Here is an 18,709-nt window from a genome sequence, read left to right as displayed (position 1 = left end):
TTCTGATATACATGTGTTGACTATCCATTATGACATGTAGGCATTTACATTTATATATATTTAATTAACCTACAAAAAATTATTATGCATTGCAATCCTTAAATTTTTTCTATTTTGCATGTTTGTGTTCTGCTGTGCATCCCTGTGTTTAATAAGCAGTGTGTACGCACGTTGCAGACCCGCCTATACTAACATGCTCTTTAGATAACAAAGAAAAAACATTGCGCCAGACTTTAGACCAGGTTTGAGTTGGTCTATGGCGCAGTCTATTTTCAGCTCCTTAAATGCATTTGCTAATTAAATGACGTGGCGCTGGACGGGAAAATGCGAATGGCGCTGGACTGAAACTAGCATATACACTTGCGCTGAGCCTTGCGTTCCATTTATGTATGACTGACAAATATGCATTAAATTAAGTTTATTCGTTTTCTAGTTAGGTTAAAAAAGTGCAATCCAAAAGGATGGAAATTTTATATGTAATTCAAATACTTTAATCCTTGTACACACCAGGACAAAAAAACAGAAATACAATGGTACACATCGAATCCTATTTGATCTGCAATTCCTCTCCATAAAAACTCCCTCTTACCGAAATTTTTGTAGTCACTGTTGCGTTTGTCATAAAGCCCTTTGTGTTCAGACATCAATGAGACCAGCAGCTCTACATTTATCTTGCCTCGATGCATCTTCTTTGTCTACTTACTTTCTCTTCATCGTTAGGTATCAATTGTGACCGATTTTGTGCTTGAGCACCACCAAGTCTTGTTTTACTGTAAACACGGTGTGAACAAGCCTTAAGCCTGAATACTTTTAAATGCACCAATTCCTGTTTGTGCATCGCAACCAAACTATGTTCCACCAATTGCAAATGAGGGAAACCTGTCTGAACACAGTCATTTCACAGTTCTTTTCTGGGGCATAGAAATTACACTCTTCAGCTTTAACATCTCACTACAAACAGCAGCACCAGAAAACATCTTTACATTGATAAGTGTTTGTTGCTTCACAGCCAAAAACACACTTATATAATGTTGTTTGGAAATGACTAATGCACTGCACTCCATAGGCACACACTGCACTTGCACACTGCAGCATTGATGAATACCAGCAAAACCACCCATCCTTTAGTGATGGACGTACATGTCATATTAGCATTTTCCCAAACGTTCCTGAGTTGCTGGTTCTTGAGAGCGTTTGCATCTGCTATGCGCCTGTTTCCACTCGCTGCCATGTGAGATGAAATAAACACACATGCACACCGGAGCAACACTGTCATGAAGCTTATCTCATCGTGATTAGATTACTGCAGTGGCCTCCTAGCTGACTGCCCAACTAAAACCAACCACCTATGACAGGCTGCGTGGAGCACGCAAGCGTACACTAGTCCGCGCAGACCTCTCTCTCATCACTATTTTGCATGCCTGCTGTCTATCTCTGATGACAAAGATAGACAACCACATTATTCACACATGCAGAAAATAGCCTTGATGTATACACATACGTATAAGAAATGTGTTTGTGGTAATGAGAGTTACCTGCTTGTGATCTTGGATGTAGGCCTCTGCTCTGTTTCTTCTGTCAAAAACATAAACGGCTTCTTGTCTGGCAATCATCAGAGCTTTCTGCAGCTCCTGATACTCCTGCGCTAACTTCAGATTGTCTTTTAGGGCTTCCCGTAGATTAATCTGGAACAGATTTGCACAGGATGCTCTCCATCAGTTTAGGAGAGACTCTAACATGTATAATGCAATTAAAGATACCATTAAAAAGAAGGACAAAGAATGACCAGTGAGCCTTATTTAAAGAAAAAGTTTAGCCAAAAATGTAAACACATTTGTGTCATCCCAAACCTGCATTACTTTCAAATTATTTCAAGGAGAGATTCTGAAGACATGCAATTATAATGAATCAGGACTGAAGCTTCATTAAAGTACACAAAAGCTGATTAAATGACTTATGCACTCTATTTCAACTGTTCTGAAGTCATACGACAGCTTTTTGTGCAAGAAACAGACCAAAATGTAAGTTATTCACTGATAATCTTGCCCTCCAGCGGGCTGTTAACCTCTGTCACTGGATCATTGAGTCAGTGAGTTCAACCTGAGAACTGGATTAGTCCGATTCATGAACAAATCATTCAGATTTGTGAACCGGATCAACTGATTCATTAAAAGCATCTGATTCAAAAGAATGATTAGATCATGACTAGAGATTGCAACTTTCATCATGAACTCACATGAATGTACCAAAGACACTTAAATTTAGGTTTATTTTCAACTTTTTATGATACACTTTAAATTAAAATGTTTTGTGTAAAAAAAAAAAAAAAAAAAAATATATATATATATATATATTTTTTTTTTTTACAATTTTGCTGTGCTTTTATAATTTTCATTAGTCTTCATTTTAAATATTACTAATTAGTTTTAATAATTTTTATTTCAGTTTTAGTTTTTATTTATTCATTTAAAGTTAGTAATTTTAAGACTTCAACTTAACTACTCAAGGCAACATTTTATTTATATTTATATTCGACGATTAATGTAAAAAAAAAAAAATTTAACTGTATATCTTATTTTAGCTTTAGTTCAATTATATAAAAATATTTTAGTTAGTTTCAGTTTTAGTTAACGATAATAATCCTGAACAGAAGAAACTTATTTTGATATTTTGTGCATGCAGTGCAGTAACTTTCAAGCATTTTCTGTGTTGCTTAGGTATTCTCATATTTTGTATGTATCTTTGCATTTTTTTTTTGCATTTCGCATGTTTTACACTAAAACAAATCTTCTCAGAATGCAGTAACTCTAGTAATCATACAGCACTCGAGGAAGTATGTAAACAAATTATGATAAATAAGTGTCTGATTTGCTTGTCTCCACAATCTCCACAACCCTGTGTCAGCATCAGAAACGTGGAGAGAGAGCTATGGAAAGAAAGATGGAGAGAGAAAGAGAAGAACGTTTTCTGCTCTACCTGAGAATAAGGAATAATGAAGTGTGTCTGGGCAGTAAAACGACCCAGCGCTAAACTGATGAGTTTAACCCAGCACCGAGAGTGGCAGTAAACATGACAAATGTTGGCTATTGATTTAAAGCTTAATTACTGCATGCAGTGCTGACAAAACCCGTCTGATGCACCTCTGAAATGTAAATGGAACAAATTACACTTCATTGGCCATAAGAAACTGATGGTGTCTGCACTTTGCATCCTACTGCTTTTCTACTCACTGAGCGTCTGACTTCATCAAGTAAACAAGCTACATGAGAATATGATGAGGGGAGAGAAAAATCCCCAGTTCAGCTTGTGAGGAAGTCACAGTGTGGAGTGTGTCCATAAGTGCATGTTACATTTAACACATCTGGGATGATCGTGTAAGGAAATACACTACTGTTTAAAATGTTATGAGGTTATAATCCGTGCTGTACAGTGATTCAACAAAGTTGCTTTATTCACATTCCTGGTCTTACTGAGATCAATTAATAGGTACTAGTTATTCCAGCGGGAAAAAATATATATAATAAAAAAATATATAATAATTTGTTGCTCCACACTGCCCTTTTTTTTCATTGAATTTCACTCAGAAATGCTTTACACTATGGAAGTAAAATGGCTTGTATACACGTGTGTAAGTGTAATAAAGGCCTTGATTCCCAAAGAATACACATCCGGATGAAACTGTTGCTTTGGATTCAAGTGCAGACAAATGGGAATAATGAAGTTAAATGTATTTATTTGAATGCTATTCAATTTATTGATTTATTAAATAAATTCTCAAATAAAGAAAGGTCTAAAATCTGAAAATCAACCTATGAATAGCATATATATATATGAATATACAGTGTGTATATATATATATATATATATAGAGAGAGAGAGAGAGAGAGAGAGAGAGAGAAAATAATTGTTATTTTTCTTAATGTACCACCAATTTGTTCTTTTCTTATGAAAGTGAAAGTGTTCATGTACATATTTTAAGCATAAACCTTACTAAAGTCGCCTTATATGGAAGTTTGTTTCCACCTCCGATAAAAAAAAAAAAAAAAAAGCAAAAAACATTAAATAAACAAAAAATAAAATAAAAAAACAAAACAGTTAATTGTGAGAGAAATTTTGAAATAAGAATTAGTCATACATTAAAGTAAATTAAAAAAAATTAAATTAATTAGGCAAAATAAAGTATGAAATTCCAATTGTGAAAATTGAAGTTTAGCCAAATTAGAAAGTTGCAATAATAATAATAAAAACACCTAACTATGAGATATGACATTGCAAGTTATATTTAAGACATAAAGCCAAGATTATGTGGGGGGGGGGGGACTCACAATTATGGTTTTATTTTTAATGTTCACTTCCACATAATCATGCCTTTTATGAGCAAATCAAGAAAAGAAATCTGTGTATCCAAAAAACAAAAAGCCTTTTTCTAATATGCGTATCCCTCTAAGCTTAAACACATGACGCTGTGGTCGTCATCCGGTGTTGTGCGTCACTATCTATATTTCCTATGTTCATTAACATCTCATGACTGTGACGTCCCAACGATGCGCCTCAGGTCAATCGAAGGCACTCTGACACAGTCTCTCTTTGTTGGAAATGTTTAAAGTTGAATCGTTTCTGTTGGGCGATGAATCTTTGTGCTGCTTTATTGTTTCCTGTGAGCAGTCTGAAGAGACTCTCTGCTCTGCTGCCCTGCAGCAAGTTAATGGCAGACTGGCTCTATGAGGGAGGACTTTTAATTCGGCTCCTGTCTCGCACCAACAACTTGTTTGGAGTTTGCTGCTTCTGCGCGCATGGCGGATTAAGCCCCATTGCCTTTTCTTGTTTTGAACTAATGCATTCTTGATCACCGTTTAATGAAACTATATACCACATGGCGATTTCACATTAGATAAGCCATGTGAGACTTTCATCAGGAGCCGGGCTCTGACTGAGGCCATAATCCCGAAACTCAACTCCCCCAATAAATAGCTTTTTCCTCCGAAAATGAAGTGATAATACGTGGGTTTCATGCAAAACATAACATATTATCTCTGACGGAAAATTATTAGAGCTTTCATCAAATGATTAGAAGAAATGTTAGTAGAGGTGTGATACTGAGCGGTGGATATTCTAGAGCAAAGGTGCAATATCATTTGCTTTACTTGAAACATTAGGGATTTCAATTGTGGATATCAGAAGACACACAAACAGACAATATTAATATTTCTATCTTTTTATCTGAACTGTTTGTTCACTTCACTGGTTTGCACTCTATCTGCCATGTGCCTTTGCGCTGCTTTATTTAACTTTTTTTTTTATTTATTTTTTTTGCATGCCCTTATTACAGTATATAGTTGTATTGTAGAGTTGTATATAAGATTTTATATTTGATCTAGATTTTTAGGCTCTACTGTTACTGTTATCTGTATGCACCGGGGGTCTGAGAGTAACGCAATTTCAATTCTCTGTACAGTATGTATGTATGTATGTACATGTGGAAGAATTGACAATAAAGCAGACTTGACTTGACTTGACTTAATGTACTGACAGTGTTTTAAAAAATAAACACTTGTTTGCATGTACAACTTTAGGAATGAACTTGCGGAAATCTTTGTGAATGAAACCAAATTCAATACACAAGTTACACAATCCCATAAGGGAAAATTTGGTCCAATAATTTGTATTTATTTATTTATAAATGAAATAACTGGCGGGACTAATAAAGGCAAATTCATTTGTACTATTTATATGGACTAATTTAATGCTCTTAAAAGCTATATAGCTATCAGTAGAACAGTAGGCTTTTGTATATGGTTTGTTGAAATGTATCATTTGGTATCACTGTGCATTCCATAAAAATGACACGGTGCATCATCATACAAAGGAAATCTAAATATTTATAAAGGCAATTTCAGTTTGAATGGTGATTGGAGCACATCAAATCCCCGAACCTATCAAATGCACTCATGCTCGTTCGGCTTCAGCTGATCTGTTTTCTGATATGTAAAGAAAACATTTGTTAACTTGGATTATAAGTATTTAAATAGCAAAGCTGATCAAGGATTAGCCCATATAGGAAGCCCTGACTAAATAATCTTGACATAAATGTAAATATGAAAGAAAGGGTTCTTAACCTCTGTGTCCTTCATGACAGTCTGGCGTTGAGTGAACAGTGCTGAGTGAATCTGTGCGTGATGAGACTTCCTCTGTTTCCAGGAAGCTATATCCCTGTGCACGTTACCCATCAGTACTGTGGCTGTACCATGTTTAAACGCCATTGTGTCTGACAAACCCCTGAAAAAGACAACAAATAAAACCAAGCATGGAGGTCTAATATATATATGGTCAGACATATATTATGAACAGTATTTCTTACTGTAGCTCTGCTATACGATGTGGCATGGTGCTGATGGTTTGCTCCATCATGTCTGTCTCTTGCTTCAACTCTTTCAACTTCAGTTCAAGCTCCTTGATCCGGTTTGAAATCTCCTCATACCTCAATGCCACCACACTAAGGCTTTCCTAGTTATTAACATATTGGCTGTTTATTAGTACTCAGAAAGCACATATTCTGCATGACCGTATTCTATATACCTAATCCTACCCAATACCTAAACTTAACAAATACCTTACTGACTATCAATAAGCAGTAAATTAGGATTTTACTGAGGCAAAAGTCATAGTTAGTGGTTTGTTAATGGCAAGAATTGGACCTCAAAATAAAGTGTGACTGACATTTATAACTCATACTGTAATATAAATCAAGTATCATTTTATTTTCACCTTCACAGAATTAAAACATTCCTGACAGTGTTTCTTTTTCTTCTCAAAATCATCCGATTGGCTTCTGTGTGCAGTGTGCAAGTCACTTAGATTGGCTTTTAAGTTTTCAATACTCTGAGAATAAAAGAAATAAAAATAATGAATATAAAAAATACAAAGAAAATACATACATATGCAACTGATAACTCAATAATAACTTGACTGGACCTTACAGTCAACATGGATCGATACTGAGACCATTTATTTTCTATATATAATACTTTGCCTTATTCATCAGTATTCATCACCAAAAGGTAAAAACTTTCTCAACCCATGAAATCATTTTTCTCTTCCTCTCATTGTAACAAAAGCCACATAGGTGGGAAAATAATATTAAGCAGTAATATCATAGCCTTACATGTTAGATCTAATCAAATGCAAATAATGAATTCAATATTTTAAGCTGAATCAGGTTTACCTCAGATTTCTCTGTATACATCTGTCTCAGTTGCTCCACCTCAGTCTCCAGTTGAGCGGCTGTAGACAAAGCGTCTCCATACTTTTTCTGCAGCTCACCTTTCACCCTCTCACAGTCTTTTTGTTCACGGTTATATTCGGCTGCCTCTGCATCCCTATTACCCTGAACATATCAATTCCAAACATTAACAGACACACAAACTAGTGCAACACTAACATTGCTTCTTTATTTATCATCAGTTTTTTTATTCATTAATCATGGAAAGACGTATTCATAAGGTACATCTGGTTTTACCTTGAGAATATCTAAGGTGGTCATTTCAGTCATTATCAGGCTCTTCATTTTGTCGATCTCTTTCTGCCCAGCAAAAAGAAAAGACACCAAAATCACTTGATTAGGAAGCAAAACTTGTCAAGACTAAAACAAAATCCAAAGCAGCTCAGGAATGAATACAGTATAATTCCCTATATACATGTTATCTTGACAGTTATCAAAAGAGACCAAAAAGACATTAAACTACTGTAATCAACCAATACTTCTAAACCCTTACATAACTGTTTATTAGATATATAAGTAATTATTTATTTGCATTTATGTGGTTCTAAGTTATTTTCTTCCTACAGAACACAAAAGGATAAAGGCCAAGCCGATGAAAAGATATTCAGTGAATAAGAACTTTGTTCCTCAAATAAAGTCACTGTATAACTTCAGAAGACTTAGAATATAAAGTGTAAGTCATATGTACAGATTTGTAATGTTTTAATGCCATTTTTGTGCTTTTTAGAGCGTCACTCTTAAAAGAGTTCCAAAAAGGGGAAACAAATTTTTTTCAAAGATTTGAAGAACCATTTTTACTTCAAATAAACTTTTGGAAGTGGAAAAGTTTCCATAGATGTTAAATGTTCTTTAAGGAACCATCAATGCCAATAAAGAAAGAACCATTAGTGTTTTGACTGAATTCTTGTGGAATGTCATCAGGGGGCATAAATGATAGAATTATTTTTGCATCTGGGCTACACATTTGTTCACTGAGTAAACTTGCTCATAAACTCTTCTGTAAATTTGAACGGGGCAGGTGTCCTCCTACCCTGTTCTTTAGCTCCTCCAAAAAGGTTTTGCGTTCCAGACAGTCCAGCTTGGCTTTAGTGTCTGAGTGAATGGCAGAGACCTGGTCAAACTCGTCTTTGACCGGTTTCCACTGCTTCTCACTCAAACTGATCTTCAGCAGGACATGCTCACGATCCTTCAGTAGCTTTCTCACAGCCTGTTCACTGGAACGAAACGGCCACAAACAACATTATAAAACACAGTCCGTCCCTCGAGATCCACACCACGATGTACAGCAGCCTGCTCACAAAAATGCTTGCACAGCATTCAGCAAATTTCACAACTGGAAATGAAAATGCTCTTGATACAGTAGGCCTATGTCACATCCAACTGATTACACAAGATGTGCCAAATCAAAGATGAATTACTGCAATAGTTATGACACAATGCTTAAAGTTTAGTTCAGAATGCATTACATTAACTACAAGCTGCCTGATTCTGTAAAAACATAAACTGCAGTTTGTTTACAGCAATATCAGTCAAACAATAAGGTATTTTTAGCAGCTATGCTCACCTAATTATTTTATAATTTATAATCCGGTTTATACAGTTCATGGTATTATCTATGAATTTAAATGATTGATTTTCCACCTTATTTTAAACATAATGTGTTTCAATGGGTTCCAGTTGTTTTTAGTATACAAAAACAGCCCATTATGCTGCTTCATACTGCATCATAAACATGCTAGTTTGTAGCATGAATTTATTAGTTTCTAGTTATTTACCTGTAGCAGCTAAGTCTCGACTTCTGAATCAGAAGTCTTGCACCTTCACAGTAAACAGTGCAAAATAAGGTGGAAGGTATTTCTTGTGTTCTAAATCATTGTGTTAGTTCATGCTGCGGAGCATTTTAATTTCAGAAGCAATGCCACACACACCTACACATTATTAATGAAGTGGAATTAGAGTTGTTGCATGATTTCATGACATGATCTGCGGAGCACAGATTCTGTGTCGATAATTGAAGAATCCAACACTCACACAACGAACCAATGAACCACAAGAGATTTCCAGAACATTTCTCATAGTGTTGTCATTTGAGTCTCAATCTCCAACAATGCTGATCCATAAGTTCTGTTTCAAGTTGGGTTCACTATTGTATATCTAGAGTTTATTCCATGTCATAGTTTCTCATGATGTGTTACAGATTCAATTGAACCGTAATACATGAACAGCACTATTGGCTTGTGTGTGAAAACATATGGCCTTCATAGATCTTATGGAGGCAACATCATTTGTTGTTGCTGTACCATGGACAATTTAGGGAAGCAGCAACAGTGGATTGTTTTTCATTTGGATCGATTTCATTTTCTGCAGTTCTATGAAAGTTATTTTTGTTGCACTTCTGGTTGTCTGATAAAATTAGGTCATTGTGCTTGATATTTGGACTGTATAGACTGTATAGTGAGTATAAGACACCGTTCACTGCAGTTTACCACAATTCATCAGCTTTTTTAATATCACCAGGATTTTACAATAAATAACTAGATTCAGAATTTTACAGTAAACAAAAAAAAATGCAGACTACTGTATGCCATTTTCTGTCACAACATAACAATTTACTGCATATCACATCAGACGCAGCTTATTGTTAGTGACAATCACAAGTATACCGAAATATACTTTAAAGGGATTGTTCACCCAAAAATGATTAATTCTGTCATAAATTACTTACCTTTACTTACCATAAATTATCTTGTTCCAAACCCATAAGAGCTTAGTTCATCTTTAGAAAACAAATTAAGGAATTTTCAATGAAATCCGAGAGCTTTCTTACCCTGCATAGGCAGCAACATTCAAGGCCCAGAAGGTAGTAAGGACATTGTTAAAATAGTCCATGTGACATCAGTGGTTCAATCAAATTGTTATGAAGCTACCAGGACACAAAAATAATGACTTTATTCAATGATGTCTTCTCTTCCGTGTCAGATTTAATTGCGCGTGACGCATGTGACCTTTCTGAGTCTTGAACGTGGTAGTTGCGTTGCTGTTTATGCAGGGTCAGAAAGCTCTCAGATTTCATCAAAAATAACTTAAATTGTGTTTTGAAGATGACTGAAAGTCTTACGGGTATGGAGTGAGTAATTACCAATCGGCAACCTCCCGCTCTCTCTCGTGAAGCCAACAAGGAAGTGACTTAAACTGTACTTCATTGATTGGCCGCTAGAGGCTGGCTGCAAAAGGGAGTCAGTCCCATAGACTCCCCATGTTAAAATGACCAACTTTACAGCATTCAGCACAGAATTTCATTTCAATTTTATTAAGCCTTAAAGTTCTGCATAATTAATGGCGCGACAACTTGACTGACAGGTGGAATGCCGCTGCTGTCACTGCCATCGAGCTTGGTGGGCGTGGTTTCAACAACCATCTCCCGCCTTTTTGCCCATTTTCGATTATCTGAGAGTGACATCTGTTGATGCGCTGCCCACTTTTAGCTTCAAATACCCTTTTCAGAAACCTATGGATGACATCTTGAGCACTACGTCCACTTGTTTATGCTTTCTCTGGTAATTACTCACCCTCATGTCGTTCCAGACCTGTATGAGCTGCTTTCTTATGTTGAACATAAAAGAAGATATTTTAAAGATTGCTGGTAATCAAACAGTTGGTGGTTCCCTTTGACTTCCATAGTAGGAAAAGAAATATTATGGAATTTAACAGGAACCACCAACTGTCAATCTTCAAAATATCTTGTTTTGATTTTTGGGCGAATTATCCCTTGGGACAAACCTTTGGTAGATCTTTCTCTTGTAGTCTTCAATTTCCAGTTTGTGCTCTTTGTTTTTGTCTCGCAGGGTCAATAAGTCATGTCGCTTTTGGCTCAAGTTTGCATCCAACATTGACACCTTTTCATCACCTTCAAGTTTCTGATAAAGACAGTAATGCCCGTTATTTGCGTTTATTTAGTAGATATATGCTAATATGTACTTTTTCATAGCCAAGCCTTTATTTGAAGTCTAAATTCAACTACAATCACACATTGTGCACAAAATGAAAGGCTAAAATAAAAGAGCTTTGCTTATACATAAACGTATTTTCAAATATTTCTTATTTCAAAACTATAACTGTCATCTGTCAAACATTTATGACAATGAAACATCACATAGCACCACCTATGGTCAAAGCAAGTTTGGTTATTTTGGAAAAGTTTTTAAACTTTTGAAACTCTGTTGTGGCGGAACAAGATCAAAAATGCACAAAATACGAATTTAAAAAGGAATAAACAAACTGCTAAAGAAACAAGTGAGCGCTCTGCGGCTCATTCACTCAAGCGTAGTGTAATTGTGAAATCAGGGCTTAGACAAAATGGAGGCTCTGAGAGAATAAACACAGCAGATCAGTGCAAGGAATCGTGGGCCTTTCCTGCCCTCCAGAGGACGTGAGGGTTGACATCTCCAGCACGGCACATCATTTCACCTCTGATTTATATCATCTCAAATAACAGCCTGTTATACTTACAGATGCTTGTATTTGGTTTTGAAGCTGCATTACATCATTCTTCTGTATCATCAATTTCTCTTCTTTATCATTTTTTTCAGCTTTTAATGTTCTGACCTAAAAAAAGGCGAGTGAAATTAATATTTAACACAAAAGCTCTTTCAGGGGACTTGTGTAAAAAAATAAAAAATTAAGAATTAACCTGAGCTAATGATTGTTACAGTCAGAATATAGCAAAACATTCTTCACAATATTGAAACAGATTTAAATATCCTGCAAACTGGTAGGTGAAAGTACTCAAAAACTGACTTCTTCATTTGCGTCTGTTTCCTGCCTCTCAAACTGACGTGTCTTTTTCAGCAAGGCTTTGATTTGGTCGTCTCTCAATGTTAGTTTTTCGATCGACTCGTTCATTTTCCTTCGAAACGCCTCACACTGTGACTGCAGCTGCTGTAACTCACTCCTGTAAGCAGGAAAAGAGAAATCATGTCATTCCTCCGTAGTCCACTTTACACGTCTATATACCTTCGTACAGATGGAGGGAAGCAGCTGAATGACATCAGATCCTGTTAAAACTCTGCTTAGTTTTGTCAGCATTTCATATATAGTTTAACCTAAAAACATTGTATTATCACGTTGTTTTTATTTATCTGCATTATGTCAATGTGTGTTTGTTTTACCAGCAGAGGTTGACTACATGAAAAGTTTAATAAACTAATCCTAAAATCTATAAATCTAACATAAAAATGGCTAAACATTTCCACAAGGCTGATTCTAAGCAGATTTTTTCCATATAAAAAAGTAAACAATTTTGTGAAATAAAAGTGTGATGTAAATGTAGGTCAAAAGTATGAATGGATGCAACCTTTAAATAGAGATAACATGAATTAAAATTGTATTTACATTAGAATGTGATTTTGCATAACATACATTTTTTGATATTGATATTATAACCTGCCTACACAGCGATGGACTGGAATGAAACCGTTAAGACGAGAGAACAGCATTTTAGTGACACCTTCTGTCTGGATTGATATAACACGAGTGAACCGAAATAAAAAATATAGGCCTGATGTCAGTATCCAGACTCACTGCTTGTCACTCAGATGATTTCTGGTCGTTTCCATTCCTTTGTTCATTTCTCCTTTCCTAAGATCTGCTCTGAATTCCTCATTCTGAAACTCCTCCTGAAGACTCTGTAGCTTCTGAGAGATGTTTGAAAACGTCTCACTGACCTGGACGAACATTTGTCACAATTTCTTTATGAGTTAAAATAAGAGTCAGACAATTTATAATGGCAACATGGTTTACAAGTAAAACTGCATCCCAAAATAGACAATGAGCTCCAAGGTTATTTAGCAGTTGTATTTGCTTATGTAGAGGTCAGTGCTATTTAAACTTAAAAATGTACATTTTCAATTTCCTGTGGTTGGTTAAACAACTTTTAAATGAGTATTTATCTAAAAGTGTAGGAAAACATTTCAAATGTATTGTATTTGATGCATTATTACATCAGTCTCATTATTGTAAACCAAAAGTGAAATGGTTAAAAACTGTTGAATGAAATATTAAAATTAATACAAATATTAGGCGAAAACTTAAAATTAGGAAAATCTGAAATGTTGCTTTGGCAACCACCTAAAATGACTTAAATGGAATCAAAAATAAAATAAAGCTAAATAATTTAAAAAATGATAAAATCACATAGAATTACTAAAACTTAAACTAAATCATTTTAATTCAAATCAATATAAGTTCTATAATAGTATATATAAATAATACTAAAATAACACAGTGGGTAGTTCATACACAAAATGTTTTTAAGATTTTAAATACTTCAGTTTAGCACTCTTTACTGATGAATTCTTTAAAAAGCATGTATAGAGAAAATCCCTGCTCACTGTGCTCCTCCAGTATGTGCTGGACTCTTTTAGTTAGACCTACATCGCTTCTTCTCTTTGGTTTTGTCTTATTGATCTCAGCTCCTCTAAACAAGCCAACAAACAGGTTTGGCAGTAAACACACCTCGCTTTGTGCTGTCTGGATCTGCTTCATGATTTCACTCTCCAGCTGGAGTCTCTGGTGAACGAGCGGCCCGTGTTTCCTCATAAAATCGATATCCTCCTTCAGACGACGGTTCAGCACCTCCGTGTGGGTCAGTCGGTCTCTCACCTGCAGCAACTGATCTCTCCTTATTTTCAGTTGCCACGTCAGTTCGGCGATGTCTGTGCTGCAGGCTTCACGCTCTGACCGTGCAAATATAAGACAGACAGATGCGAAAAGTCAAGGACGGAGCAGAAAAAAAGATTAATTTGGTAATCAAACTTTTTAAAGACCTTTTTTAAAGACATAGGTTTTGTGGTGCTCAGTCCATGTCTATTATCTTTGGGCCATCTATTAAAGTTAAACAAATTAAAGTTGATTTTTAAAACATACACGTCTTACTTCTCCTGGAAAATGGACCAAAATATAGATGATTGTTTTTCTTCAAAGGGTTAATTCACCTAAAAATGTATATCCTTTATTGGTAATGATGTCTGTTATATTGGGAAAAAAATACTATGGAGGTTAATGACTACCAACTCAACTGTTAATTGAACTGTTACGCAAACATAAAGTTTATTAGTTTTAAAAAAAGAAAGTGAGTATATTTTCATTATGCTGCCACAACTTCCTGTCTCAATAGGAAATAGCAACAAAGCAGTGTTGTTAACATACGATTTTACTATTTATTAATCTTAGTTTAAATAGTTTTAGTAATTTCATTGCAAGTGTTTATGTATTTTTGTTAGTTTTTTATAAACTGTCTATTTAGCTTTTATAAACTTATTTTAGTAAACAAAAATTGACAATTTTATCTTTATAACTAACTGAAATAAAATTAAGTTTTTATATTGTATTCTATTGCCTTTACTTAAAGTAATATAAATTACTTTATATAGAATTCATATTTAGCCATTTTTTTGTTTTGATTACCTTGCTCAATAGTTTTGTACTGTGCAGTGTAACAGAATCGAATAGAACAGAACACTAGACACTTTATGGCCACATTACTGGGCCTGAAGTAAAATGTCAGTGCTGGAAAAAACAGTTTGAACATAAATTGCATGTGGTAATCAATATCCAGTCTGACCTCTCTGCATTGCTAAAGGAAACTCCTTCTCCTTCCAGAGACAGAGGCTGTCCAGTTTCTCTGAAAGTTTCTTTGCTTTCTCCTTTTCTTCCTTTAGAGCCTTCTCTGCATCTCTGCGGTCCAACTCAAGACGCTCGATCAAACTCATCACCTCCATCAGGACGTCTGTCGGCTCCGTCCAGAGAGACGGCAACACTCCACTGTCTGTGTACAAATTAATAAATTATTATTACTGTTGTTAACTAAAACTAAAAGTAAAACTACATCATTTTTGTTAATTAAAATAAAGCTGGAATAAAATAAAATGCAGATATTAGATGGAAAACCTAAAATATAAACAAACATTTGGTGGTCAACTAAGGTGAAGAAGAACTAAAATTACTAAAACTGAAATAATATTAAATTAAAGCTAAAAAATAATAACAAAAACCACAGCAGAATTACTAAAACATCAACTAAATTAAAAAGAGGACTGCAAATATAAATCGTAATAATATTAATAAATACTATCAAAGTATATTAATATTTATGTATTGAAGTATAATACAGGTTTGTTCAAATCCCCCACTATGTAAAGAAAACTAAGTGCATATTATAACCAAGATATTAAGGAGATTCAAGACTGTCCATCATTACCTTGTGCATAAAGCCCCATGCCTTCAATACACAGCTCTTTATTTTTACCATCAGCAGAAACACATCTAAAAACAAAAAGGGAAAATGTGTTGCTTAATCTGCAATTTTTTTATAATAGTAATTAATTAAACTATTAATGAGATTAAAATTATTTTCTGATGATATGTTAGAGCCCACATACTATCTAATAGGTATAAACCCATAAAACTGCTGACCATATGTGCTATCTTACTGGAAAAATGCTTACAACTGATGTACAGAATGTGATGTGGAAAATCTATAATGCTTTATGGCTCACTTCCAAATGATACTGTGGTTGTTTTCATGTGCAGTTTCATGCTGAGCATTATCACCCTAGAAGACAAGAGACATTCATTATTCATTCATTATGTAATATGAGAGCAAAGAAAATAACATGCGATTCAACTCATATAACTGTGAGCTCAATCTGTGTGGTACTGGATTTGATCTATGGCTTGAATCATCGTGGTAGAGTCTTGGTCAGAGATGATATGTAATAATACAACCCATTTTCGGGTTGTGTTTGATTTTACCTGTTGGCCCCAGCTTTCCAGTTTGGACTTCAGTTCCTGGATGTGAGACACTGCTTTGTTCACACATGGTGCTGGAGTGTTAACCAGAGCACAACTGCGACGCCTGCTGGAGCTAACCATCTCTCCCTGCTCTGAAACGTACAACTGACTTTGATCACAGCGATCACCAAGATCACACACTGAGTCATGTATACTGTAACCTTAAAGGAGTAGTTTACCCCCAAAATTTGAAGTTGCTTAAAATTGACTCATCCTCAGGCCACCCAGATGTAGTTGAGTTTGTGTCTTCATTGGAACAGATTTGGAGAAATGCACTTCAGTGGATCTTCTACAGTGAATGGGTGCCGTCAGAATGAGAGTTGAAACAGCTGATAAAAACATCACAAGTAATCCACACCACTCAAGTCCATCAGTTAATGCCTTGTGAAGCAAAAAACTGCATGTTTATAAGCAACAAATCCATTGTTAAGATTTTTGTAATTTTTAAAAGAGTCCTCTATTCATAATATTGCTTTCTCCAGTGAAAAAGCAGTCTCATCTGTATCAGGCGAGAAATATGCACAGATCAAACACCATTTACCAGCAAAACGAGGACAACAGGGTATGGACATTTTCATTGGAGGAAGTGTTGTTATAGATTAGGGATATGCCGGTATCAAATTATCCTGTTGCAGTTAATTGATAATGCTTTTATCACGGTATACGGTATTATCACGGTATTGAAATTTTGTTTTTAAAAAGTGGTCATAATACAGTATAACAGGTTACATAACTTTTTTTTCTTATAACAAAAATAACTAAACATTTAAAACAATAAAGCAATACAGAAAAATATATAAAAGTTAAATGTTTTACACATTAAAGTGCAAAAGAACTATAAAAACCAATAGGAATCACTTTACAATAAGGCAAGGCAAGGCAAGTTTATTTACAGCACGTTTCGTACACAAAGGTAATTCAAAAAGAAAGTAAAAAAAAAAAACGTAATAAGAAAAATATTTTTAACAATGTGTTATTAAATATTGGAATACCTAAGATTAATGAATGTTAAGAATAATTTTTTCATTGGCAGTTTATGTTAACTAATGAAGCCATAATGTAAAGTGTGAATGAACTATAAAAGATCAAACACTTTCAAATAATATCTAGGGCATTTGATGTCCAGGTTTTTAAAAAAAATGAATGTTTGAAGATAAATAGCTTATTAACTTTAAATATTTCAGTAGTTGCATTCCAACTTCAGAATAATTTGTAATGTATATTTATTCTCGGTATTTAGAAGTGCACACGATAACAATATTGTGCATATTAATCACCACAATATATCATCGCATTACCGAATACCGGCACAAGTCTATTATAGATTATGGACTCGTATTTTGGCAGCTTTTCACTTCACAAGTTTTTAATTGATGGACTGGGGTGGTGTGGATTATTCTGATGTTTTTATCAGCTGTTTAGACTTTCATTCTGACTGCACCCATTCACTACAGAGGATTCACTGGTGAGCAATTGATGTAATGCCTCCAAATCCATGAAGAAACAAACCCATCTACATCTTGGATGGTCTGAGGGTGAGTAAATTCTCAGCAAACTTTCATTTTTGGGTGAACTATATTCCTTTAAAGGTCAACATAAAATGGCTTGCACAATTCATTTTATATTTATAATTTTGACATATTTTAGAGTGAAACAGCACTCAGAATAAAAAAGGGTGGGCTTTTTATGCAAGAGGACAATGATTGAAGATTGTGAAAACAATTTATTTGTTCATTTAGAATAATGAGCTTATAACACTTCAAATAGGAAGGAAAACTTGAAATCGCATCAAATCTAATATCTATGTATTTGATATCCGGCATGTATGTGTTTCTATTTCTTGTGCTGTGACACAATAAGCACAGTAGTTTGAGAATATATATCAAGACAGGAATCCTGATCCCTTTATACTCCACGCTTAACAAATAACATTGATAAACAACATTGTACTTTACCTTGTAAGAATGCTCCTTCACTTGAAGGAAACTTGAGTAACTTTATGTCAGGCATCTCTCAAAAAACATCTATGAAAATCAAAATCATTGATTTAATTGTATCAATCAATCAACAAACACTGATTACATACTATTACAACCAATGCTTTTCTAAGCTTGATGATATCAAGATGCATTTCTATGGTGACGTCACTTAGATTTTTCGTTATTTTTTAAAAAATGTAAAGATTTTTATGTGGCAAACATTGTCTTTCTGTAGCATGATCATACAGTGGTGTTGTGTCATTGTGACATTCATCAGAACAGCTCTTTAACCACCATCTGCACAAAATAAATACTCTTACCTTGAGTTAATTAGTAATGAACGCAGGTTAAACGAGGTTAACAGTCGCAAGTATCAGCTGACTACAGCAATACAACAGGTTTGACTGTGATTCACGCTCTCAATACTTACATTATTCGCTGCTAAAGCGCAGAACGTTGAGACATGAATGATATTTACTGTATTTTTGACCCATCAAGCGCGATATGATAAATGCTGACACATATCTCGGCATTGTGTCACGGCGCGAGCTGTTTGTTTCCACTTTCCAGCCCCGCTTTCACCGTGCGCGCGCGGTTACTA

General features: G+C 34.8%; 1 protein-coding gene across 2 annotated transcripts in view; it reads right to left on the bottom strand.

Annotated features, from left to right (window-relative positions):
* LOC113076390 (coiled-coil domain-containing protein 178) overlaps window positions 1-18,709 on the bottom strand; it is a 30,009-nt gene extending 11,300 nt beyond the window's left edge. Inside the window, exons 1-18 of one of the 2 annotated variants that reach the window (XM_026249033.1) lie at window positions 18,539-18,709; window positions 18,085-18,153; window positions 16,091-16,221; window positions 15,835-15,890; window positions 15,537-15,601; window positions 14,901-15,104; window positions 13,793-14,013; window positions 12,860-13,002; window positions 12,077-12,230; window positions 11,789-11,884; window positions 11,060-11,196; window positions 8,310-8,493; window positions 7,517-7,579; window positions 7,223-7,384; window positions 6,766-6,879; window positions 6,359-6,504; window positions 6,117-6,276; window positions 1,536-1,685 (exon numbers count right to left, since the gene is read on the bottom strand). In XM_026249033.1, coding sequence (XP_026104818.1) covers window positions 1,536-1,685; window positions 6,117-6,276; window positions 6,359-6,504; window positions 6,766-6,879; window positions 7,223-7,384; window positions 7,517-7,579; window positions 8,310-8,493; window positions 11,060-11,196; window positions 11,789-11,884; window positions 12,077-12,230; window positions 12,860-13,002; window positions 13,793-14,013; window positions 14,901-15,104; window positions 15,537-15,601; window positions 15,835-15,890; window positions 16,091-16,221; window positions 18,085-18,139 — 2,241 coding nt within the window. In that variant the 5' untranslated portion in view covers window positions 18,140-18,153; window positions 18,539-18,709. Of the gene's footprint in view, window positions 1-1,535; window positions 1,686-6,116; window positions 6,277-6,358; window positions 6,505-6,765; window positions 6,880-7,222; window positions 7,385-7,516; window positions 7,580-8,309; window positions 8,494-11,059; window positions 11,197-11,788; window positions 11,885-12,076; window positions 12,231-12,859; window positions 13,003-13,792; window positions 14,014-14,900; window positions 15,105-15,536; window positions 15,602-15,834; window positions 15,891-16,090; window positions 16,222-18,084; window positions 18,154-18,428; window positions 18,448-18,538 lie in introns of those variants that run through there. The other variant, XM_026249035.1, reaches the window with a different exon arrangement.

Source organism: Carassius auratus, unplaced genomic scaffold (genome assembly GCF_003368295.1).
Source record: "Carassius auratus strain Wakin unplaced genomic scaffold, ASM336829v1 scaf_tig00020303, whole genome shotgun sequence".
In the NCBI taxonomy this organism is placed as follows: domain Eukaryota; kingdom Metazoa; phylum Chordata; class Actinopteri; order Cypriniformes; family Cyprinidae; genus Carassius; species Carassius auratus.
This window is presented reverse-complemented; position numbering and strand designations above follow the sequence as displayed.